This window comes from Indicator indicator, chromosome 14 (genome assembly GCF_027791375.1).
Source record: "Indicator indicator isolate 239-I01 chromosome 14, UM_Iind_1.1, whole genome shotgun sequence".
Taxonomy (NCBI): domain Eukaryota; kingdom Metazoa; phylum Chordata; class Aves; order Piciformes; family Indicatoridae; genus Indicator; species Indicator indicator.
The window spans coordinates 26,936,641-26,962,999 of NC_072023.1; the positions used below are offsets into that span (position 1 = coordinate 26,936,641).

A 26,359-nucleotide genomic window follows, 5' to 3' on the forward strand; every position below is an offset into this window, starting at 1 on the left:
GCTAGAGATGCCAGCTTCAGCCATACTCTTCTCTCTTCTTTTCTTCACCAGACAAGAGCCTGCAACTGCCATAAAGAACTGCAACTGCTTTAAGCACCCTCTGCACCAATTGTTTGACTGCAAGACAGCCCCAGGGTCAAGGAGCTAGGGGAAGAATAACTGCTCCCATCTTCAGTTTACAAAGCAAATGGAAGCGCTCAGCTAGATGCCTCCTCCTGCTTTATTACACCCAAGATAACCTCTCTATTTGGCCTGCCTTCAAGAAGGGTCACAACAAAGGTGGAGTCATGCAGGAAGGGGCTGTCTGGGCAAGGCGTGCATGCACACTCCCCCTTCCTCCCTCCAGGGCCAGGCATGCAGTAGCGACAGGGCCATAAGTTCCCGGGTTAAAGTACCAGCTCAGCTGCTGAAGGCATGGAAGAGAGACGGGCAGGGTTATTGCGCATTGGAATACATAGAACATCACCAAACTACCTCCAGGGACCGTCTCCAGCCACGCCTGTACCGCCTCATGGCGTATGGAGGGAAGGTCGGACGCTGAATTTAAAAAACAATACATTGTAAGAAATTGAAATTAGACCATCGAGGACAGGCTAGAACACAAGAGTGACACAGGGAAAATTTTTCAGTAGCAAACACAGAATAAAAACCTACGAGATGTTAAACAGGAGATCCCAGGCTTGGGATTTAAAATCAAGCTGAGAGACAAATGTCAGGGGCTTAACCTTCCCTTGGGATCTGTGATGTTAGGGGAAATAAAGATGGCACAGGAAGAAAGAACACTGCGTCTGAGCAGCAGGTTACTGCTGCTGTGCTCCACTTGCAACTCTACAGGAGGTCAACTAAGAGAGGAAACAGCTGAGCAATAAGAGAGGGGCAATCTAACAGGCATCCCAGAACTTGTGCTGCCCAGGTGCAGATGCCAGCAGACAATGAAGTCCACCAGAAGGACAGTGAGAAGGGCTTCTGTCTACCGTCACGCTGTCCCAGGCTTTCACATCAAACCCTACTGCTGCTGCTACTGACAGGCTCTGCAGTACACCTCCTATCACAGAATACAGCTCAGCCAAGAACAAATCTTATCTCAGGTTGAACTGAGACTGAAAACTTGCAGCATATCCTAAAGTACACACTGATGGCAGCCCTATAAAAACCCAAAACTGCTGATATGCTTGCCCACACCAGCACTGTATGACAAAATAATTGAAGCATCTAATCTAGTGCTCAAGATCCTCCTAGTTTGGCTCAGTTTTAGGAGGAGGGAAGGAAACAATGCCTTCCATGCCAAATTAAGTTGGAAAGACCACAAAGTCAATTTTGGAAGGATCATCTTGTGCTGGCAGATGTACCGATACACTATGAAAAAGCAGAAATTATGAAATACAAATTAAAATATTTGGAAACTGTAGTGATACAGACCCTCAAGCAGAACCTAAAGTAACTTCCATTGCAGTAAGCTTAAGAAACTGTGTTCACAATTTTTACTTAGTTTTTAAACATTAAGCAATTACTCCCACAACACTGAATGATACAGATTGTTGAACACAGCCTATTTCTGTGGTTGCAGAGGGAAGGAAATACTCATTTGTAGAGAGCACTAGAAAATCCCGGTGCATTCTACACACTGCTGTGATCAGCATAGCCAAACTCATCTGGAACTGCATACCAAGTTGGACCAGGATTAAAACAAACCCCAGTACTAGAACTATGAGGAAAAAATAATTATCTGGAGTGGAATATGATCAAGCAACATGAGATAAAGCCCTAGGCTTTTTTAATAAAGCTCAGTCATTAAGTTAATTTCACATTGGCTGTAAAAGAATACTTACCTTCTACACGAGTCTGGCACAATGGTTATGAACTCTGAGAGAAGACCATTACTCAAACTGCATGGCTCAATTTTATAAAGCCTAGGCTTCTGTATAGGGAAGGCAGCTATGACAGCACTTACCTTAAGACACACTGTAATAAAGTCTAGAATAAAGTCAGCATGAACTGCTGGAAGGTGCTTACAAGAGAGCTAGACTATTGCCATTTTCTCCCTCCAAAGCTTTCCTCTAAGCAACTGGCATCTCAAAGGTGACACCTCACTTCAAAAATAGACGCACTGTCAAATCTTAAACACAGGGAGTCAAAGCCCTTTGAACTCCATCACTCCCTACTAAGACCAGAAGCAATTACACATGTTGAAAAGGAGCAACAGAGAAATATCTCAGTACAGAAGCTGATGCTGTTCAATCTGTGCTGTAACAGCTACACAACACAGCCCTTCAGCTCTCCCTAAAGAGGCACAGAGACCTCACTGCCACAAAGAGCACCACAGATCCTACTACTAAAGTCGGTTACCAAGGGCTGATTGCCAGCATTATCATGTGTGTGACGAAAACTGCAAGAGTCAAAGCAGACAGACAAACAGGTCAGAAGCCACATCACTAGGAAGCTGAGAAAGCAGTCATTTTAAGTAGACACTGATCTGAAAAGCAAAATGTTTAACCAAGTGTAATTTCAGTGCAACTTGAAAGTGGTTCCTTGCAGGAACTGCTGCCCCTGATGAAGTACACTGCTTTTGAAGGGCACAGAAACAACAGAGTTAAACAGCTGCAATGGTGATCCAGGAATTGATGAAGGGCTTGGGAGAGATTACCTCTAGAGGTGGAGGACTTTGAGGTTGGAACCATTTTTTCCTCCTCCTCTTTTTCACGGATGTGTGTCCAGTGCACATCTGCCAGGATCTCCAGAGGATCAACCGGATTTACAATCTGCTGCAGCCTAAGGTTTCCAGCTAGTAGGAGGAGGGCATGGAATACCAGGTTGTAGGCAGGGTGTGTGAAGGACAGGGAGGAAAGGATGGGAGAACAATGAAAAGGAAAGGTAACATACCATAGGAGGGGGAATAAGAAAAAGAAAAGATAATATTATTGGCTAAGATCAGTTTGCAAGGCAGACAGAAAAAGCTCAGCGCTGTGTGTGCACGCAGATACACATACAGCACTCCTCACTCTTCCCATCCAAGCTGAAGAATGCCATTCCAAGGCAGAGAAATGCTACTAAAACCATCAGTAGAGGTCATCTCTATTGCAAGCAGCTTTGCTGAAATGAAAGACCTTCTCTGGGTGTCCAGCAGTATGTGGTATGGAAATACCAATTGATGAGAAATTTCCACCTCCTTCCGCCTCCTCGACACGATTATTGTCAAAGACATCTTGCTGTTAAAGGCAAGGGACAATCTGCACTGCAGTTTGATGCACCAAAACTAAAGGTCTTCCATTCCTTACCTATGGTGTTAAGCACTCCTTTCTACTCTGGGTGCATCTTTCTTTGTGAATTAAATTACATGATGGATCTCCAAGCTGTGTGCACAGTTTCGCACTTACATATATGGGTGCACACTTTAGCACTTACACTGCTTTAACTCCTATTCCTGTGAACTGATTTGTTCATGGGGTATTTTCTGAAGAATAACAGCACTTTCACTATGACTTAACAGCCCTCCCACTTCCCTCAAAGGGACTTTCTCTTGCAGAAATTAATTTAAGAGAAATTACATTAATCCTCAATTACCTGCCTACAGAAAGCTCAGCTGCTTATGGAGTGTCAAAGGGAGCAATGGACATTTAAAGCGCTGCAGCATACCCACCTTGGAAGAATCTGCCTTGAGTTGAGTATTACACTCATAGACCTTGTCTCTATTGCTGTCTCCTCTGGGACTATACCTCAGATTTTATTTACTCATAATAAAACAACTCATTTTATGGGGGACAGATGTTATCACCTGCAGGAGTGGTCTTCACAAGCAAATGACTCATCCTGAAAGGAAAATGCCCACTTACTTTACAAAGTTGGAAATAAATTTTCACAACAGCTGGATTACTAATGAGTGGGGCAAAATATTGTTTCAGCAGTTTAGAACTGCAAAAGCAGTTAGATTTTCATATGGTGCACCAGTGCTTGAAGGAAACAAGAAACAGCAGCAGCCTTTAGAGGCTGCACTCACTCTTTCCTGCTGTCTCATTTTAACAAAGTTCCACTCCCCTCTGCCATGTTTTCCAACACTGACCAGGTGTTGGGGACTTCCGTTTCAGAAATCACTGTGTGTGTGATTTGGCATTAAAACTACAGAAGAAACAGACAGAAGGGGCTGCAGGAAGAGCAGAATGACCAGCTGGTTATTAAAGGGGAAAAGGGTTCAGACGCACAAACTCAAATGCAGAGAGGGACTCACAATTTAGCCAAATATTTAGCAGCTTTATGTCTCTCTCACTTCAACAGAGAGGTTTTCTATCAATTAGCACAACCACATCCTGCAGGAACAGGAACCTGGGCTTTTTTCACTCTGTACCAAAGCACTCACATGCAGGCCCCAAGATGAGTAGGGTTAGCATTTGCACCGCCACACAATTTTGTGTTAAACGGTTTAGGTTTGCCAGCAATGGCTGAGAAGTATATAGTCACACAGCAAGGCTTGGAAAGAGCAGGTCCCACATGATCTGCATGCTTTAAAACAGATTTCTCTGGGATTTAGACCAGCATAACATCCACAGCTTCAGTTACTCCAAGTCTCTATGAGAGGCATGAACCTGTCCTGATTAGGACTTGGGTCCTTCTCACATTTTCTAGCAAATAAGCAGCAGCACAGTCAGCCTTGAAGGACTTGGGGGGGGGGGGGGGGCGGGCATGGAACTAGATGATCCTTGAGGTCCCTTCCAACCCTAACAATTCCACCATTCTGTGACTGATGCAGGGCTAGAAGGCAAGATTCATGTTTCCTCTAGGTCTAAATGCTTGACAATTTCAAATGACCCCTGGTGTAGCCTTCCATTAAGGCTGCCTGCTAAGCTTTGCTGGAAGATGGATATGAATTGCATTTACATTCGGAAAGGGAGCTTTTTCCTCTAGTTCCATGGTAGCACCTACCAGCACTTCATAAGCAGTGGGCAGTCTCAATGTTCAACTTTAATGGAATGAGAAGCTCCCCACAAATCACCTCCTTAGAGGCCAAGGTCTGAAGCTTATCAGAAACTGCAGTGGGGGAACCTCTATAGTTATGCTCTTCAGCCATCTTACTAATACTTCTCATTCTTACCATCAGAAAGGTAAACCAGAAAAAATTGTAACACCTCTTTTTTAAAAACAAAACAAAAAACCCCCCACAAAAATAACAAAAAAACAAAGCCAGAAGCCAAGCTACAGTTATTAAAACATAAGCTGGAAAATGTGCAGTTTGATAACTGCATATGCCCCCCCTACATCCAGGAAGGCCTGTGGATTTTCCTCTTATGTATTCTGAACCACATTCAGGGAATAAGGGATTAATAAGCTATTAGGACCAAGTACTTAAAAAAAAAAAAAAACAACAACAACAAAAAAAAAGAACAACCAACCCCAACCATCAGAAATAAACTGCAAGGGACTGTAACATGGAAAATAACACAACTGGTTAGACTGGAATGTCAGATTAATTTTATGCCCATTATGTGACTGAAAAAATCTTGAGAGATTGTCAAAGCTTGATTAGCTTCTCCCACAGACACACACAAAGCATAGCAACTAAAATGCAAGTTTGCTAACACAGGCATCTAGAAGCAGTATTTCTGATGCGTCTCACTGCACAGGTGCAATTAGTCTGTGTGTATGGAACAAATAGGAAACCCTTAAATATGTGGGGGTCACTGTTTATGCACATTACAGTAGCAAATGGTCCAGGCTTTCTAGACCTTTCCTGAAGTACTTAGCAGCTTTATCTTTTTCCTAAAACCAGTGGCAACATCAGACATGATCTATGGCACTTGGACATGGAGATCAAGGTAACAGCTACTGAAATCAGTTTTTAGGGAGCTGGTAAAGAAATCAAATAAAACACAGAAACTTCTCACGTGGGACCTGCTCTTTAAAACATTCCCCACTCCTTGGGGGAACTGGAAGTGAAGGTTGTGTATGGGTACCTTTAAATGTACCCGTGTCCTCTTCATTTGAGAGATGTTGAAGCCAGAGGCCTTGCTGCAGCTCTTTCTCCCAAGGGCAATACTCCCCCTCTACAGCAGAGGGAGGCACACATCCACATAAAACACCAGACAAGCCCACACACAAGCGATGGAGAGAGAGAAAGAGAGAGAGAAAGGACAGGATCAGAGAGAGAGACTGTCTGGAAACTCCCCATACTCCTGCTGCATTCAAAGTGGGTGACAAAACTGCTTGAATGAAAAAGTGCATCCAAGAACACCATGGCTGAGCAGACTAAACACACGACCTGCACATCACCATATTTAAAAAGCAGTCTTGAATTCCACAGACCTCACTTACAGAGATACAGCTCCTACGTTGAAAAAGTAGCCAACCAGCCTGCAGAGCTCATCAACAACAGTGCCACTAAGACTCCAAAAAATGGATCTCTGCTTGCATTAGGCAGCCAAAGACCTTTATGAAAAAGACCTTTGGAGTCTGCTAGTCTTCACAAAACAGAAACATGAGCACAAAGACAAAGACAAGATCAGCAAAAAATCTGGCATGGTGGTGAAACACTGGAACATGTCTATTGTTAGCACAAGCTCTGCATTTTGATGACTGAGACAAACACAGGGGAAGGAGCCTTGCCTTAACGTTTTTTTTTTTTTCACAGAAATGCCTCAGGGGTAAAATAGGAACCAACTAAACTCCCTAGTTTCTCAAGGTCATCTTTTAACTAAGGTGAGGTACAAACAGCTGCTCCTGGGATGCTCTGATGACAGTTACAGGGCACTACCCCTTAGTGAGGCACTCTGCAAAGTGAAACAACTGCCTTCCAAATGCTTCCAGGGCTTGCTGCTAAAGAACAAAGGGCACATTCAACCCCAATTCTCAGGAAAAAAAACCCCAAACGATAAAACAACACAACATCACAAAGCTGTGAATTGCACATGTTGGCAGGAGCTACGGGAGGCATATTGTGTTGGTACTAGTGCTGTAACTGCCCTGTGGGCAAAGGTCCTCTCTATCCAGAATGATCCACCTAATGCTTTCCTTGAGAGTAACTCCCTCAAAAATCAAAGCAGTAAAGAAGTGAAAGAAGAAAAGTTTTCCACGGCAAATCTTTCTTACCCTGCATGGCAAATACTCATCTCAGTTTTCCCTGCTGTCTAGGAAAAAGGAAGGACAAAGCAATCCATCTAACCTTCACTTGACTCCTCGTCTTCCTCCTCTTCATATTCCTCATCATCATCCTCAATCTCATGATTTTCCTCAGCCTCAATCTCTTCTTCACTCTTTCCCTTCAGGAGGGCATGGATACGCACAGCCTCTTTCCACGGCACACCGCCCAAGTCTGAAGGGGGTTGCTGAGGCAGCAGTAGTTCATCTTCTTCCTCCTCATCTTCCTCCTCCATCTCAGACTCTGAACTACTGCAAAGCATTTAGGAAAAAAGATAAACAGTTAGTTTCCTAAGATCAGCCTGAGATCAGTGACAAGTCGTTTCAATACATACAAGCCCAAAATGTACAATGGAAACCATAACACTAAGTATCTGCTGTCAGTATTGCATAGGTATTCAGTGACAGCATCACACCTGGGCTGCAAGGGATGGGCCTTGCTCTGTTTTGTTTTTTAAAAGATGGTGAAGTAGCAGAAAAGTGCTTGTAAAGCCAGATCCAAATATTTGGGCAGCACTGTTACAGTTTGTAACTGTAACCTGAAATCAGCAGAAAGAAACTACTTTCCTCATCTTGCTTTGGATAAACAAGTGCAAGAGTTCCTAGCAGTGTCAGAATGCAGAAGGTCACAGCTACTGCTAGCATTTGGGGCAGCTAAGATGGTTTTGGCATTTGCTGGGGGTGAACCACAGATGGCTTTGGGAGTGGAAAGAACACACAACACAACTATCAGGCCAAAGGTGAGCTAAGGAAAGCTGCAAAACCAAACCAAAAAAAACCAAACCAAAACAAAACCCACTACAAAATTCCTCACTCCCCTCCATCAGACAGAACTATAATGGGTGTCTAATTAAGCACACTGTGTATACAGCTGCAAGAAACTGTAGGAAGCAGTGCAAGGATAATTACAATAATGAGCTTAGTATTCACACAGTTTAAAATATGCAAAGCAGTAAATCATTAGTGCTTTTACTAAACATCTCTGTTTAATTCTGACAGTTCATCTGCATTCCTGTGTGATCTACTCTAGGTGATCCTGCTCCTGCAGGGAGGTTGGACTAGATGATCTTTAGAGGTCCCTTCCAGCCCCTAACATTCTGTGATTCTGTGATAAGCAGAACAGAGCAAGAACAGGGGCCCATGCATTCTATCCAGCTCACTCTTACATGCTGGACTACCTAGAGGTACCACAGAGAAAGACAGCTGTTTGGCACTGGAAAATTAATGCCAATGACAGAACATTGACAGAACACATCTGCAGGGGGAAAGCGTCCTCTTCCTTTCTTTTTCCTTACTAGATAATTGTCATAAAAGAACTGCATTTATAAAAGCAACATGCCAAAGGCATCCTGGCTTGGATTAGAAACACTGTGGCCAGCAGGGACAGGGAGGTGATTATCCCCCTGTGCTCAGCACTGGTGAGGCCACACCACTACAAGAAAGACATTGAGGTTCTGGAGCATGTTCAGAGAAGGACAACAAGGCTGGAGAAGGGTCTGGAGCACACAGCCTACAAGGAGGGGCTGAGGGAGCTGGGGGTGTTCAGTCTGGAGAGGAGGAGGCTGAGGGGAGACCTCATTGCTCTCTGCAACTATCTGAATGGAGGTTGGAGTGAGGAGGGGACAGCCTCTACTCCTTGGTAGCAAGAGACAGGACCAGAGGAAATGGTTTCAAGCTGCACCAGGGGAGGTTCAGGCTGGATGCTAGGCAATATTTCTTTCCAGAGAGGGTTCTCAAACATTAGAATGGTCTGCCCAGGGCAGTGCTGGAGTCACCATCCCTGGAGGTGTTTGCACAGTGTGTGAAGCTGGAGCTTAGGGACATGGTTTAGTGTTCGACCTGCAGTGCTGGGTCAAACGTTGGACTGGATGACCTTGCAGGTCTCTTCCAACCAGACCTATTCTGTGATTTTCTGTGAAATCTTAAAAGGCCCAAATTCATCTGCTTGTGAATGACTGAAGCTTGGTGATTCCTTAGAAAACTATCACTGTAGTTTAAAGCAGAAGCCATTCCACACAGACAACGAGAGGAAAAACCAACAAGTTGAAAACAATTAAGTCTTGTGTAAGTCTACAAAGTGTAACTTGCACAGTTGTGATCCTATTTGCCATTCCCAGGTTTTACCACAAAATGTGACAAACTGACAGCTTAAAAAAAAAAAAATTACAGAGTATCACTCTATAATGCTGCAGATAAACTCAGATACTCAGGTGAAGAACTTCAGTTAGTCTAACATTACACAAAAATATCATATTTACATAATTTTATTCATCTACTTGTCTGAGAGAGAAACCACTTTTGTTCATGTTCCCATCATTGTGTGCTTCTGCCCATAGGCTCTTAACTTCTCCTCACTGTTCTGCATATACAGAACATTATTTTGCTCAAACTCCAACCCGACTTTCATAGCATAAACCAAACACTTATTTTTAACAGGTTGCCTGGTTTTCCCATGCTAAACACTGAATACAAACACTGTGGCATGCCAGAGGCTGGGTGCATATTCCAGAAGGAAACTTATTCTGAAGGCTTTACACAGATATTGTCACAGAGATATAATGTGCTGTACCCCTCCTCCCTGATTAACTCTCCCACCCTTTGGTGTGGAAATAAACCTGACAGGTGCTGCATGCTGAGGTTTGTGTGAGCTGTCAATTAGGTTTCCTGCTGCTCCAACTGTTGCCTTGAGTGCTGAATGGGATGAGCTGCTGCTCTTCCAGCAGCCAGCTTATCGCATGGAATATTGACGACACACATTCCTCACCACATGGCTCACTTTACTGCCTTTGGGCTTTATTTATAACTTGGGTTTTGTTTGACCTTTGAATACTGAGAAATGAGGAACTGAAAGATAGCAGTGAGATGGCCTGGTATAGTAGGCGTTCCTTTCAAATGGCAAGCCTATGCCACAGGAATTAATTCAATCACTAAAACTTTTTTCTCCCCCTATAAAACAGAGATCAAAGACCCAAGTAGGCTGCTCTATAGAATCTGTATTAGCAGCTGCATATCTCATTAACAGCATACCTACACAGATTTAGTGCAGAGGAGAGGAATCAAAACCTAAGGTGTGGAAATTAACCTGTTCTCTTCCCTTGCCATGTGGCCTTCCTTCAAAACTGGGAATTACTGCAAGCTAAAGGTGACAAATAAGGCATCTAAAAGGTTTTCTGTCCCTCAAAACTGTGCACTCAGGGTTTGGATGCTTAAATAATTTTATATTTTTTCTTGCTGAAGCTTGAAAAGATGTACTTTGAATACTGTTTGCAGTGTGCATGCTTCTAAGTGCATGTGTGATGGAAAGCTGTGCACTAAAATGCATGGTCCCTACTTGATGTAGAGCTAATGCTTCAGTGAACCTTGAAGCCAAATCCAGTGCTCTGTAAGACATAGAGGGAACAATGAGTTCCCCACCTCCTCTGCCTGCTCCTAACCCTGTGGTGCTGCACCAAGAGAGTGAAGATGATCAAATCAAGGCTTGGCTTGGCTTGTTGCAAAGAGAAACTTTTTTCTTTTGTTGCTGAAAAAAGTGGTCAAACTCACCACCCCCCTTTCTTTTTCTAATTCAGTCTTCCTGTGATGTATCACAGAGTAGTTAGAGCTGAACAAAGGATACCTGATAGCTACATGGTCTAGAAAAATCTCTCAATAAATAGCTTGCCACATTAGAATTTGGGACAGAAATCTTGCCAGGTCAAATTAAGAGGGAATTGGATGCATTTTCTCTTTCCTCTCTATCATGGAGCATGAGTTAGCCACTAAACACTGCTTTTTGCATACAGAAATACTCAGTCTAATACAGGTTACAGGGATGTATGTAGAACAAAGGGAGTTAAAGGTAACAGCCCACCAAAAAAACAAAACCCAAAATCAAACTCATTCACTTGATAATGTACTGCCCTCTATCACCACAACCTCATAAAACATCTCTTGGAGGTGACCAATAGCTTCATGCAAAATGCCAAAACTCCACTTCAAATAACTCTTCTCTCTTGGAAGCCATTGGCCATTTAATAATAGAAATGCTCTATACTAGCAAATTCTGGTTTACAGCTAGAAACATAAAAAACTGAAAACCCCTCAGTATCATTAATGCCTATGTTGTCCCAGCTGATGTAACTTCCAGACCTCAGCAGGGAGCAAAAGGAAGGATGATGAAGCAAACAGTTTGCACCTCCCACAAACAGACCTGAAATTATTCAATGGGAGGACTAAATAAAAATCTCAATTATGTAAAAAGGCAAAACAGTATCTTCTAAAGAAATTAGTATGCTAAGGAATTGATCAAAAAGTATTATTTAGGCTTCAGAAAAAACATCTGTACAAAATATTAATTGCCAGACACTTACAGGAAAGCCACTCTTCGTGAGTGTAATGTACACACTGTCAAGGCTGAGTTCAGACTCTGATAATGACAGATTCTGTACTACATCAATCCCATAAGCATTTCAGGGAACATCTTTACTACTGCATTCACCACACCAATCCAATTCTCTTTAACACATATAAATGTAGTAAGGACTTTCTCTTGCTGCCCTATAGCTGTAGGCAATGCACACACATAAGATACGTTTCTAGGATCTCTGTCTCAGGAAACTGCAAACAGCATTTTCTGAGTTTGTTTCAAGTTGACTACTAGACAGACTAAGAGCTGAAAAGTTAAGAGTTCTTTTTACTGCAGAGAAAAGTAGATGATTAGACACCATATTAAGAGATTGAAATTCTGCAAAAAGTGTGTTTGACTGGTGAGACCACACCTGCAATACTGTGTCCAGTTTTGGGCTCCCCAGTTCAAGAGAGACAGAGACCTGCTGGAGAGAGTCTAACAGAGAGCCATGAGGATGCTTAGGGGACTTGAGCATCGCCGCTGGGAAGAGAGACTGAGAGCCCTGGGGCTGATTAGTCTGGAGAAGAGAAGACTGAGAGGGGATCTGATCAATGTCTATCAATAGCTGAGGGGTGGGTGTCAAGTGGAGGGGACCAAGCTCTTTCTGGTGGTGTGCAATAAGGCAAGGACCAACATGTACAAACTTGAACATGGAAGGTTTCACCTCCACATGAAGAGAAACTTCTTTACACTGAGGGTGACAGAGCCCTGGAGCAGGCTCCCCAGGGGAGTTGTGGAGTCTCCTTCTCTGGAGACTTTCCAACCGCACATGGATGCATTTCTGTGCATCGGTGATCCTGCTTTTGGCAGAGGGTTGGACTCAATCTCTGGAGGTTCCTTCAAACCTCTAAGGTACTGTGATATTATGACTATAAAATTCAAAAGCATTCTTCAAGTATTATCTCTCAATGATTTTGTGAGCTACTTCCAGTAGCTCTACCTGCATGCACTCGGATCCTGCTATGCTTACACATCATTTTGTAGAAAGGGAAACTTGTGAAGGCACAACATATTTCCCAAGCAACTACTGACTTAAATGATTCTCCACCTCTGCTCCACTCTGCTGAGACCCCACCTGGAATACTGCACCCAGTTCTGGAGCCCCTATTACAAGAAAGATCTGGATGTGGTGGAAGGTGTCCAGAGAAGGGCCACAAGGATGATCAGAGGGCTGGAGCTCCTATTCTACGGAGACAGACTGAGAGAGTTGGGGTTCTCCCGTCTGGAGAAGAGAAGGCTCTGAGGAGACCTTCTGTGGTCTTCCAGTACCTGAAGGCAGCCCACAAGAAAGCTGGGAAGGGTGTCAGGGAGTGACAGGACTGGGGGGAATGGAGCAAAACTAGAAGCAGGGAGATTCAAATGGGATGTTACAAAGAAGTTCTTCCCCATGAGGGTGGTGAGACACTGGAACAGGTTGCCCAGGGAGGTGGTGGAAGCCTAATCCCTGGAGGTTTTGAAGGCCAGGCTCGATGTGGCTCTGAGCAACCTGATGTAGTGTGAAATGTCCCTGCTCATGGCAGGGGGGTTGGAACTGGATGATTCTTGATGTCCTTTCCAACCCTGACAATTCTATGATTCTAAATCAATCTCTAAGGCACTGCATCAGCATTCAGTCAGGATTACATGTGTCAAAAGTGGTTTTGAATTGTAATGGAAAGCATACAGGAGAGAAGTTAACTTTGGACCCCCCTCCACTGTGAATCCACATTCTGTCTGCTCAAAAGACACATTACAATTTGATATAATTTAAAAATCAAATCAAATCAACTTCCTTCCAAATTAGGATTGAGTTTTATGGTGTTATGGTACCACAGGTGTCTTCTAAACTGCTACTTACAAGAACAGAAATCACAGAATGTTAGAAATTGGAAGGGACCTCCAGAGATCATCCAGTCCAACCCCCCTGCCAAAGCAGGATCACCCAGGGCAGTCTGAACAGGAATGCATCCAGGGGGGGTTGGAAAGTCTCCAAGAGAAGGAGACTCCACAAGGTCTCTGGACAGCCTGATCCAGGGCTTTGTCACCCTCACTGTAAAGAAGTTTCTCCTCACATTGAGGTGAAACCTTCTATGCTCAAGTCTGTATCCATTGTTCCTTGTTTTATTACTGTGCACCACAAGATAAAATACCTGGGTACATAAGCAAAACATTTTTACCAACTTAGAAATGGCCAATCTGGTAAATCATAGGTTTTCAAAAGCTAAAGGAAAACGAGGCAAAAAGTCTGTTACGATAGGTACAAAACAAAGCCTACAGGTAATGTGTGCTCACCTGCTGGGCACATCCTCTTCTGTTCCTTTGTCTAACACACTGCTCAGATTATGCTCTGCAAGTGTCTCCTCAGGAACCTCCTCCAGTTCCTCCTCCCGCTGCAGCGACAGTCGGTAGTTCTCCAGCTCAATTCGCTCTGGCGTGCCACGCAGCCGCTTGGCGAGGCTGGGCTCCTCCAGTCCATTCGCATTAGAACCTAAAGAGTAAGCCAGTGAATAAACAATAAATGCAACAATCAGAACTGTATGGGTTTTTATAAAAAAAAAAAAATTAAAAAATGAGCAATTGGGAATAGAAGGGCATGAGGCAGAGGGAGGTAAATAAAGCAAGAGAATACCTTAGGTCATTATCCTGTTCGCCACTACTGGCAGAATGTGCTCGGGAGCCACACTGCAAAAGGGAATCTTAGTGGGTTTGGCCAACAGTTGCTAAAAAACAATGTTATGTGTGCTAGTGGAAAGATGAAATAAGGACATTACAGCTGCAAAGAAGCTTGTGTAGGGGACAGCCTAGCTGCAGACTGGCTATATTCTACGAATGCTATAGGGCAACCCTGCTACGTGTTACAATTGTTAAGAGTCAGTCTGCAGAGTCAGGGAACAGGAAAGTACTTTCACTACTTAAAGGTAAGGGAGGCAGAGAATGAAAAAACGCCTACTTGCAGCAAGTTCTAAAACTTTTTATGGACTGAAATTAACTTGTGTTTCAATCATGTTTGTGAGTAAGTGAAGCACAGGGGAAAATCTAGGTGAGATGTTTGCAAACACAAATCCCATCAGTCCCGGAAAACGGGAAGGACACATGAACCAGCTGGAAAAAAAATATACAGGACCTTCATTGACGCTGTGGCATTCAATGAATTAAAGTCTAACCTGCATTCATGCATCTCTTTCTAAAATTCTAGTATTTTAGCTTAAATACTATGCCACCCTTACCCAACTTCCTACCAACAGAGCCCAACCTTTGCTAGCTTCTGTTTCACTCTGCTAAACCAGCCAAGCCTTCCTCTCACGAGATAAGCTCCCTGGTGTGCTGATCATCCCCTACATCTCTGCACCTGTTTCAGTTTGGATTAATCTTTCCAGAACCTGGGTGATGAGAATTGAGCAGAGTTTTCCAGCTGAGGCTTTATCAGCCTAAGGTACAACCCTGCCAGAAAACTCTCATCTGACACACACTGAGAACACGCTTGGCTCTTTATACCTCACATAACACTGGTGGCTTTTATTTACTGACTGATAGTCAGATCTTTCTCCTTCATTACTTCCAACTGATAAGCACCTTGATGGTAGCCAAAATTCTCATCACTTTCTTCGTGCATGACCTTGTACTTTCTATTATTACATTTCTATTTTTAATATCATAGTCTGTGACATTTTGCAGCTCTCAGGGTATGAGATGCTTAGCCTCCTTTGCATCGAGAAGGGTTTGAAACCTTGCCTCAGCAATGAATTTCATTAGCAGATATATTTTTTGTGCCACTAACCTTAGTAAAAGGATTACAAAAATCAGTCCCTGGATGTTTAGGAACAAGTTCTGCACCATGAGAGTAGTGGAACTCTGGAACAGGTTGCCCAGGGAGGTGGTTGGGGCCCCATCCCTGGAAGTATTCAAGGTGAGGCTTGACAGGGCACTGGACAACCTGATCTAGTTGAGGATGCCCCTGCTAAGAGCAGAGGGGGTTGGACTGGATGACCTCTGGAGGTCCCTTCCAACCCAGACCATTCTATGATTCTGTAATTTTTTTTGTGAAACTCCTCACTGTGTAGTGACACCCAACCCACTACTTCCTTTTTCAATAAAACCTTTTAATCTCTCATTGAGGTCAACTTCTCAGATACTTGACATTTCATGTACTGTTTCCTCATTTTATCCAGTTTAAATCATTATTTTCACATGGCAGCTTTCAGTTGCTTTCCTGAAGCCCAGACTGCTCCAGCACACTGCATTTCCCTCATAGAACTAATCAGTTACCCTGTAGATAAATGCTGTTCAGCTAGCCCAGCACAGTCTTTGGGGAATCCATGTCACAGTTTGTATCACTTACCTTCATAAAGTCAAAGGACTGAACTTACAGAAGTTCAGTCTTTAGTTACTCCTTCAAAGGAAGTGTTTTCTCTACTGTTTAGGTAGAGTGGGGTGGGGGCAGGGAGGTTGTATTAGACGATCTCTGAGGTCTCTTCCAGCCTAAGCTGTCCTATGATTCTTGGATTTTTTTTGCCTCCTCTTTATCTGCAGGTCATACTTCTGCCAGCCAGTGTCACACAACATTACTCTCAATTAGACAGTCTACATGCATCAGCACACCTTGGTTTCATTACAAATTGTTGCCACAAAGCTCACAGTTTCCTTGTAAAATTCTTCTGCTCTTTGGAGACAAAGATTATTTGGTCAAATGTTATTTCAATTCATTACAAATATTTAAATTTTGCATGCAGTTTCATTTGGTTTATTTCCATTTCCAAATCTTGCTGCACACTGCCTTCTGCTCTCATGGCCAAAGCCATTGTCTCCACTGACAGCCAAGCATTCATTTGATGCCTGACTACACATAAAACTGCATCTTACATCATTCCCATCCCCACTTCTGCATTCCCTCAGGAATAAGGAATTTCCCTTAAGGAATACAGCTGTTTGCTCTCCTTTCCTTTTTAAGTTCTAACCCAGCATAGCTTTGGCAACATTTATTTTACCCTCACATATTTTGACCTCCAAGACAGTTTTTGTTTTCTTTCTCCATCCCTTGGAGTTTCTCAGTTTATTCCTAACAGCTTTTTTTTTTCCCCCCAGAGCAATTACTCCCAAAATCCATGGGCCTTGCCATAATTAGTGGCATTTATTTCTAAGCCCTTTCCAGAAAGGGCATCTCAAAGACAACTGCCAGGAGTGTTTTTCCTCTTTTCCACAGTATTATTGAATCCTTTTATGATGTGGGCAAGTGACTGCTGTGCACTCAACTGGAACTGCAGCACAAGCCACAGCAGCTTGCTCAGGTGGCAGGCAGCAACACGACCTTGCTTTTCCAGAGATAGTGTAGTCTCTCCCATTTCCTGCTGCTAAGACTAATGTGGTGTTAGTGTTTTCAAAGCCTAGTGGAACTGGACTTGCCTTTTCAGCTGGGATTCACATTTCAATTCATTCTCTCTGGATGGGTGATACCACCTCAGCCAAATCTATTTCTGTAATCCGCGTTGCATTCCCCAACCCTAAGTTCACAGTAACAAGGGAGCTGACCTAGAATATTGCTCTGCCACTTCTAGCTGATAGTGACAAAACCCAAAGGGTTCTGGGTAACACCAGGCCAACAAGGTGAGGGAAAGCAAAGAAGGAATACACTAAAATAATCTTAAAGGAAGTCTTTCAAACTCTTTGGAACTCTTGATACACAACAGAGCCATCAGATAGGCTCAGCCACTTCAACAGAAGTATCCTTTCACAAGCTGTTTTTAACTTCCTCTCTTCTGATGCATATCCTGACACAGCTGCAAAGTCCACAGGCAGAAATAAAATGATGAAAATAAAAAGAACTTTTTATCCAGCTGATAGCATTTCACTGCTCTCATTTTCTAAAAGTCCTGTGGGGTTTTTGGTCAGTCTTTTCAAACTAAAGCCAAACCCACAAAAGAATAAAATCCTTCCCATATAATTAAATGAAATTAAATGAAATATTAAATAAATAAATACTAATTTTTTTAAAGTAATGCTTCTTTCAGTGCTGCAAGGGGAGATCCTGTCTAACTAACCTGATAGCCTTCTATGAAGTTATGACCAGGTGGGTAGATGAGGGCAGAGCAGTGGCTGTCATGTATCTTGACTTCAGTAAAGCTTTTGGTACTGTCTCCCATAACACCCTCCTAGAAAAGCTCAGGAGATGTGGCATAGATGGCTGTTAGTGAGGTGGATTGAAAACTGGCTCCACAAGAGTTCAGAGGGTTGGCAGCAGTGGCACAGAGTCAGCTTGGAGGCCTGTGGCCACTGGTGTCCCCCAGGGATGGGTATTTGGTCCAGTTTTGTTCAATATCTTTATCAAGAATCTGGCTGAGGGCATTGAGAATACCCTCAGCAAGTTCTGATGATACCAAACTGGGGGTGGCTGACACCTGCCAGGCTGTGCTGGTATCCAACGTGACCTGGACAGGCTGAGAGCTGGGTGCAGGCAAACCTCAAGGAGTTTAATAAGGACAAGCGCAAGGTCCTGCATGTGGGGAGGAATAACAACAGGACAGGTTAGAGGCTGCCCTGCTGGAAAGCAGCTCCACAGAGAAAGACCTTGGAGTGCTGGTGGACAGCAAGTTCTCCAGAGCCATGAGGATTGTTATGGGACTTGAGCATCTCCCCTGTGAAGAGAGACTGAGAGTCCTGGGGCTGTTTAGTCTGGAGAAGAGAAGGCTGAGAGGGGATCTGATCAATGTCTATCAATAGCTGAGGGGTGGGTGTCAAGTGGAGGGGGTCAGGCTCTTTTTGGTGGTTCACAGTACTAAGACAAGGAACAATGGATACAAACTTGAACAGAGCAGATTTCAGCTCAACATGAGAAGAAACTTCTTTACAGTGAGGGTGACAGAGCCCTGGAATAGGCTCCCCAGGGAGGTTGTGGAGTCTCCTTCTCTGGAGACTTTCAAAACCCACCTGGATGCATTCCTGTGCAGACTATCCTAAGTGATCCTGCTCTGGCAGGGGGGTTGGACCTGATGACCTCTTGAGGTCTCTTCCAACCTCTGATATACTGTGAGACTGTGATCTAGGGTAGGGGGAATGACTGGCAGCACTCTACAGTAAAAAAGGACTAAAAAAAAAAAATAAAATCAACCTGACATCTGTTTAGATATGTTTTGTGAACATATAGAATATGTCAGGTGTGTTTTTCCAAATACAAACCCATCACCACCCTTCTCACATGAAGGCTCAGTATAACTGGTACATAGAGAATCAAACCAATTCTGTCACAGCACAAACAGTAAGTAGGAGTAAATGACTCAATGAAATGGAGTTAAAAAAACAAGTGAAAAGGTAGAAAAATCTGCCTAAGCTTTGATGCAAAAGGATACAGTCAAGATGTCCTCTAAGCTTTTGAGGCACAGAGAGTCAATCTCAAAGACATAGGAAGGACATTCCCAGCACTTTCTCTGATTAATTTATATATCCATATACTTGAGCTACAGGTTTGGCCATATCCTCCACTTTGCAAAGAAAACAGCTCTCTGTTGGAGAACACAATGCAGAAATTCAGCCCATTCCCAGTTTCAGCAAGGAATTTACAGGAGTTTGCTCTATACAGAGCATTTGGTCTACTTGGTCTATTGGCTTTGTTTCTGAAAGGTGCTGTGAAGAACTACCTTGCTAGCTGCAAAACCATTGTCACACCTGTTAGCAAATGCTGACAGCCAACTTTCTGCACCACAAAGTCATTCACTGTCAAAAGGAAAAGTCTTAAAGCTCACAAACTTAAAGGATGAAAGTGTGAGATACAAGTAGTGTTAACATGATCAGAAGACAAACAACTTGCTCATATTATGCTCTAAAGTTCATGAGAAACTTTGAAAAGAGACAAAGAAAGGTAAAGCTTTCCTACCCTCACTCCCTTCATATACACATGGTGCTGTATGCATGAGCAAGATCTGTTCCAATGCAGTGCTGGTAGACATTAAAGCTTACTCTCTAGTGTTTCTCTGAAGGGTAAAAGTGCCTCTCAAATCACTGTGTTGTATTCCCCAGATTGTATTGTAAATTGCACTCAGTATCTCAGTCTCAATTGAGAAAGAAGGGGCAGATGAGGCTCCATTTGCAAGAAAAAAAAGGCAAAAAAAAAAAAAAAAAAAAAAAGGCAAGCTGTTAGTAGATAGAAACAGGAGGTACCTTAAAGCAAAGAGCAGCTTTCTCAGTAGATCAAGAAATCTGCTGCAAACTCACAAACATTCCAAACAGGACACATTTTAAAACCTGACTCTCAGGAAAAGTCAGTGGGGCATGAACATTGCACAGATCACCTAAGGGAAGTGTTTTTCTTAAGAGGTCAGCCTGCTTTGCTGTTGCATCAAAGCTGCCAGACTCCTTTGTCTCAGCCTTGACACTGCCTCTCTCCTGTACAGATAATTGTATGATCAGAGATAACATTCCTACACTGAATAGCTCCTTGCGCGCCTGCATGCATGTATCCTATTCCAACAACTCAGGCAATTACTGGACGGCTTGATAAGCTCATCTTGAGAGAGGATCCCATCTGGATTTCCCCCCAGTGCTGCTCTGTTCTGCAAAATCTATGGATTATTCCCCTGAGCTAGATGACATCTTGCCAAGGTTACTCCCTGACATGGCACTTGCAGAACACTGAGAATCTCAGAATACCAAATTCTTCCCAAAGGCAAACTGCCTATTCCACTAGAATTTATTTTTCATTAATCTTGAAGTACCCTTTAGACTTCCTTTTCTTGGGCCAATCTGTTAAGACTGCAACCTCTCCAAATTCATTATGACCTCGTGAAATGTGGGTATTTTGCAGACTTGGGGAGTTTTAGCAATTCAGATACAGGAGTCTACTGTGAAACATATGCAAAAAGGAGGAAGGAATTGATCCAGAATGCAGATCTTCCTGCTGAAAGGATTTCTCAAATATTGTTCTTCTATAAGAATGTGAAACACTGTACCTGTTTCACTCATGGGAAAACAAACAGGTACAGTGGTTCAGTGACTGGCTCCAGAGCAGCCCTGAAGAAAAGGACTTCAGGGTGCTGTGCCAGCAGTGTACACTTGCATCCCACAAAGCCAAGCAGAGCCTGGACTCCATCAAGTGAAGTAGCCAGCAGGATGAGGGAGGTGATTCTCCCCCTCTGCTCCACTCTGCTGAAACCCCACCTGGAGCACTGTGTCCAGTTCTGGAGCCTCTATTACAGGAAGGATCTGGAGGTGCTGGAATGTGTCCAGAGAAGGGCCACAAGGATGATCAGAGGGCTGGAGCTCCTATCCTATGGAGACAGAGTAAGAGTTGGGGTTGTTCAGTTTGGAGAAGAGAAAGCTCTGAGGAGTCCTTCTTGTGACCTTCCAGTATCTGAAGGGGGCTACAAGAAAGCTGGGGGAGGGACTTTTTAGGGTGTCAGGGAGTGACAGGACTGGGGGGAATGGATCCAAGCTAGAGGAGGGGAGATTTAGATTAAATATTAGGAAGAAGTCCTTCACCATGAAGGTGGTGAGACACTGGAACAGGTTTCCCAGGGAGGTGGTGGAAGCCTCATCCCTGGAGGTTTTGAAGGCCAGGCTGGATGTGGCTCTGGGCAACCTGATGTAATGTGAGGTGTTCCTGGCTATGGCAGGGAGGTTGGAACTGGATGATCCTTGAGGTCCCTTCCAACCCTGACACTTCTATGATTCTGTGTTTCCTAAACTCTTCAATTGCTTCCACCTCGACACAAGTGTTTGGGAACACAGCTATGTCAGATACAACAGCTCTGATTGACAGCAGCATAGGACAAAGTAGAGATGGAAGATTTAAACTCCCTGAGAAAAGTTCTAAAGTGACATAGTGTGCTCTGAAATGCTGGAAGTCCTCAGATTCCATTGCTATTAATTACCAAGAAATATCTTTTGGGGTGAGGTTTCTGAAGGGTGCTTGGAGTTCAGCAAAGATTATCACTGAGGTATAAAGAAGGCAGCAAATAAGATCCAGCAGCATTTTTAGACTTCCCATTTTTCCTTTGTGTTAATGTCAAACCGAGTTGCAATTTTTTCCTCAGAAGCTTCACCACCCTCACCCGCTTCAATTCCATTAACTGCCTCTTAGTATTCCAACTCCACTTTGCATCCAAGGTCCTCAAAATGTGTTACGAGTACTACCACATTAAAACAAACCTATTTTGGAAGTACTGTAGAGGCACTGCACAAGTCCAGACACAGAGACTAAATACCAGGAAGGCAGCCTCACACCAGTCCAATGGCAGTGCCAGAGACAAGATCCAGAATGCCCATTTCTAATTCTTTCCCTCTCAGCTTCACTGTAAATCAAGACAAAACACTTTAAAGTAAGAAAGGGACTAAACTATGATGGATTTTAAGCACGATTATTACATGGTTCACATAAGCAGGCTGAGCACCTCCTATGAGATACTGACTGCACTCAGCAACATAAAAAAAGTCTTAATACTGAGGCCTGATGTTGGATGCTGCACATATTAAAACAGTAAGTCATTTAGGACATTCCATCTAATAAAAGCAACTGATTTCTTCTGAGATGCAGCCAGAAATCCTTGCCTTAATCCTCTCCAAACCCAGTATCCAGCTACTGCTGATTTTTGTCCTGCACAGGAAGAGATACATAAAACACGTAGATGGTAACATTGAACTGCAAAACCAAGTTAAATGAAACGAATTTTTTAAGGGTCAGGAAGTTCTTTGAGGTTTCAAATATTGATTTGCCCACTTTTAAAAGTTTATCTTGTAAGAAACATCTCCAACAAAAAAAAAAAAAAAAAAAAATCACTGGAAGACCACCAGCAGGTCTGGAAATGGAATTCTCGTTCCTGCTTGTTCTCACAGCCTCACATCACATACTGCAGAGCTGCACATGTCCTGGCAGGATCCCCTGAATTTAGATGAGCTAAAAGGGGTAACACCTGCCCAAACAGAAGCAAGAATGAATCTATTTGACCCTAAATACTTGACAGTCATCAAATGTCAATGGTATACTGATATAATGCCTCAATCTTCTTTCTTACTATCTTATTAGGGTACTCCCAAGCCCTCAGGAAGCCTGAATTACTCAGTTGTATTACATGGTCATCAAATCCTGCATTTTCTGGTGATCCACAACACATTCTGCTAAATACAAAAGCGGTTTGAAAAAAAAAGTCTATTCACATGCAAGATGTTGAGAGTGTCCATGCACAGGATTCAAAAGGAGCTCAAACCTGAAGGAGGTCCCACAGAAATTCTAACATAAGGATAACAAACAGTAAGTAATTATGCTGTCTAGAAGATATGTTCTACTGAGTCAAAGCTCTTGGAATTTGATATGGGAATTGTACCTATGTGAACTGTCTTATGCAAGTTGGATTTAATCAATACAACTGTCCTTAAACTGACAGTTAAAACCTAGGGAATTAAGGAACAGACAGAGCAGAAGAGAAGCTCTTAGAATCATAGAATTGTCAGGGTTGGAAGGGACCACAAGATCATCTGGTTCCAACCTCCCTGACATGGGCAGGGACACCTCATCAGGCTGCCCAGAGCCACGTCCAGCCTGGCCTTAAAAACCTCCAGGGATGAGGCTCCCACCACCTCCCTGGACAACCTCTTCCAGTGTCTCACCACCCTAATGGTGAGGAATTTCTTCCCAACATCCAATCTGAATCTACCCATTTCTAGTTTGTTCCATTCCCCCCAGTCCTGTCACTCCCTGACACCCTAAAAAGTACCTCCCCAGCTTTCCTGTGCCCCCTTCAGATACTGCAAGGCCACAAGAAGGTCTCCTCAGAGCCTTCTCTTCTCCAGACTGTACAACCCCAACTCTCTCAGTCTGTATCCATAGGATAGCAGCTCCAGCCCCCTGCTCATCCTTGTGGCCCTTCTCCGGACATGTTTCATCTCTTTCTAGCTTCCCAAACGAAAAAGGGTTTTGCCACTGGGCAACCAGCATGGTTGGGACCTCCACTGTCATATCAAGACTCAGGACTCAAACTGTCAACCTAGCAATTCTTCCCAGCAAGTGAGGGGCCTCAACATTGAAATGGAGAGAATAAGCTGTACAGAAAGGTGTTTTATCTACATGTCTCCTTATGCAGAAGTACCCAGAAGAGAATCAAAGAACCAACACTACTCCCACTGCTGACCACAGCATCACTCGATTCAATAGCAGGAATCAAGAAGGAAAAAACAAAACAAAACAAGACTGTAAGATTCCTGGTTCCCTATGCAAAGAGAAGCAAACAGGCCCCCAAGATCCCTCCTAACCATTATAATGTGTATAGGAATAACTGACAGATTAAAATATCCAAAAGGATTCTGAAACAGATACCTCAGAAACAAACTAAGATGTAAGTCCTCCTGCACACATCCCATGACCTCAAGCTAGAATTAAATTCTTCATATCTCAAATATTGTTAACAGCTGTGGAAGGTCCTTCTCTCCATAAAAATGAAAGTGAATTGGACTGACTCCTGAAGGAAATTGCTAACTTACATGTTTATCTTATGGGTGTGGCAATGTTTTCCTTCACCTCCACACTTTTTTGGTTAAAATACACTTTAAGAATCATCACAAGAGACACTGATAAAAAGTTGCTTCTTCCAGCATCAGTAAGGACAAGGCCTCAAAAACAGCTGTCAGCTTGAATGAGCTGACCTTTCTTTTGGTTTTAGTAGGAGCAACCAGAAGCTTACATAAATAATCTATTTCAAATTCACCTGTAATTTATACTTGGGACTTGAAAACAAAAATTCATCTGCAACTTATACTAGAAAGTTATGTTTGAGAGGAAGTGCACCAGGTGATGGAAGTTAAATGTTCAGCACACAGCCTAACAATTACAGCACAGTTGTCTTCATTGCAGCAGAGGTACAGAATTACCCAGGAAAACAGCTACTTTTGACTCCTGGAAGGAGTCCAGTGTTATAGCTTGTGGGTTGAGCAAAGAAAGAGGGGAAAGGAGCTATTAGGTCACCTACTGCAAGGCCCAGGAAACACTGCTAAGATTGCTTCTCCTTATTGCATCTTTCCTGGCAGAAAATCTTAACATTTGGACAAATTCCAGTATCTGAAGGGGGCCTACAAGAAAACTGGTGAGGGACTCTTAGGGTGTCAGGTGGGAATGGATGCAAGCTAGAGAAGGGGAGATTTAGATTAGACATTAGGAAGAAGTTCTTCACCATCAGGGTGGTGAGACTCTGGAACAGGTTACCCAAAGAGGTAGTAGCCCCCCATCCCTGGAAGTTTCCAGGGCCAGGCAACTCGATCTATTGTGAGGTGCCCCTTGGCAGGGGCATTGGAACTGGATGATCCTTGAGGTCCCTTCCAACCCTGACAGTTCTTTCTGTGAAAATTCAAACAGGCTTCCTGCACTAGAGAGATAAAAATCTCCACATCCATTTATATTAAGTTACTGTATTTGATTATTTAGGAATATTGTAGCATTAACATGTCACCTATCATTTCCCATTTTGCTGGCATCACCTAACATATCTGAGCTCTCTCCAGTATTTTGAGCAACTCTACCCTGTGCTGCCTGTCCTCATTTCCATTTCCTGAAAGAAGCTGTGTGGGAAGGATGAAGAGCACTAAAGGATAATCTGACTAAAGATAACATGACTTTGCAGGAGTAAATTTTGTCCTGGAAGCTATTAAAGGTATGTTACCTCAGAAAACCACCTGGAATGAGGCACATCCAGGGACAGGAAGGGAGAGAAAAGAAAGGAAGGAAAGGCTATACTGGATTTTGGCTTAAGAATTTTTCTCCTTTAAGAGAAGTACTTTCTTTGTTTTATTAAATTGGAATTTGAGAGTTCAGTCATAATCCAAACTGGAACTACTTTTATGCTGTTAGAAAGACAGCCTCTACCATCATCTCTACTACCTAAGACAGTTTATTCATTGCAGCATCTATTTCTTGCCACTCATAATGAGCAGCCTTCCAGAACCTCTCACCTCACCAGGAGGGATCAGACAAGCAATTCCCAGTGTACAAACAACACAAAGCTGAATCAAGGACATTTCCATCTCAAAGTAAGAGAGGAATCTACCAATACAAATATTACCTACAGGTAACTGGTACTTCCAAGTCTATCTGGGACACTGGACAATGTTTTGATCACTAAAGAACAACTACTCAGGAACTCAAAATTCTACCATAATTTTTTTAAGTGTGGAATATGAAATGTTTTCAGTTTCCTCTTCAAACTCTAAACAGATTGAGAACAGAGCTTTCAAATTAAAATCTTTCAGCTACTGAGCTAATAACCACTCTCTCTTCTGTTGCAACATACTATAGATTTCCATAATTTACTAAATACTAACCATGTCCTTACTTAGTTTCTATAATTGATGTCAAGATTATGAGGTGCTGCCAATGGAACAGACTGAAACCTGAGGCAGCCAGTTACAAGAAAATAGAGTGGGGAATACTTGGCCCAAGCAAAACCTCTCTATACTGCAAAAGAATCAACATCTGGCTCCTTCGTTCTGTTGCATACTTGACTGTTACCTACATCTATTCCACATGTTCCACATGGAAAGCAAGTGAATATTTCAAGCAATCCAGCACTTTACAACTTAGTGGGATTCTTTTGAAAACTAAGTAAATTCGTGTATATAGGTATGTAGCTAGGTATGTTCAAAGTCTGCTCCAAATCACATGCAGGATGTTAGGGGCTGGAAGGGACCTCTGGAGATCTTCCAGTTCAACCCCCCTGCCAGAGCAGGACCACAGAATCCAGCACAGGTCACACAGGAACACATCCAGAGAGGGCTACAAAGTCTCCAGAGAAGGAGACTCCACAACCTCTCTGGGCAGCCTGTTCAAGTGCTCTGGGACCCTTCCAGTCAAGAAGTTCCTCCTCATGTTGAGGTCGAACCTCCTCTGCTGCAGTTTCCATCCAT

The 26,359-nt window shown here is 43.2% G+C and overlaps 1 protein-coding gene across 2 annotated transcripts in view; it reads right to left on the reverse strand.

Moving 5' to 3' along the window:
- Positions 1 to 26,359, reverse strand: part of MICAL3 (microtubule associated monooxygenase, calponin and LIM domain containing 3) — a 117,090-nt gene that overhangs the window by 36,570 nt on the left and 54,161 nt on the right. For both annotated transcript variants that reach the window (XM_054386391.1, XM_054386390.1), the window contains exons 25-29: positions 13,781 to 13,976; positions 7,148 to 7,374; positions 5,943 to 6,032; positions 2,645 to 2,782; positions 475 to 537 (exon numbers count right to left, since the gene is read on the reverse strand). In XM_054386391.1, coding sequence (XP_054242366.1) covers positions 475 to 537; positions 2,645 to 2,782; positions 5,943 to 6,032; positions 7,148 to 7,374; positions 13,781 to 13,976 — 714 coding nt within the window. The remainder of the gene's footprint in view (positions 1 to 474; positions 538 to 2,644; positions 2,783 to 5,942; positions 6,033 to 7,147; positions 7,375 to 13,780; positions 13,977 to 26,359) is intronic.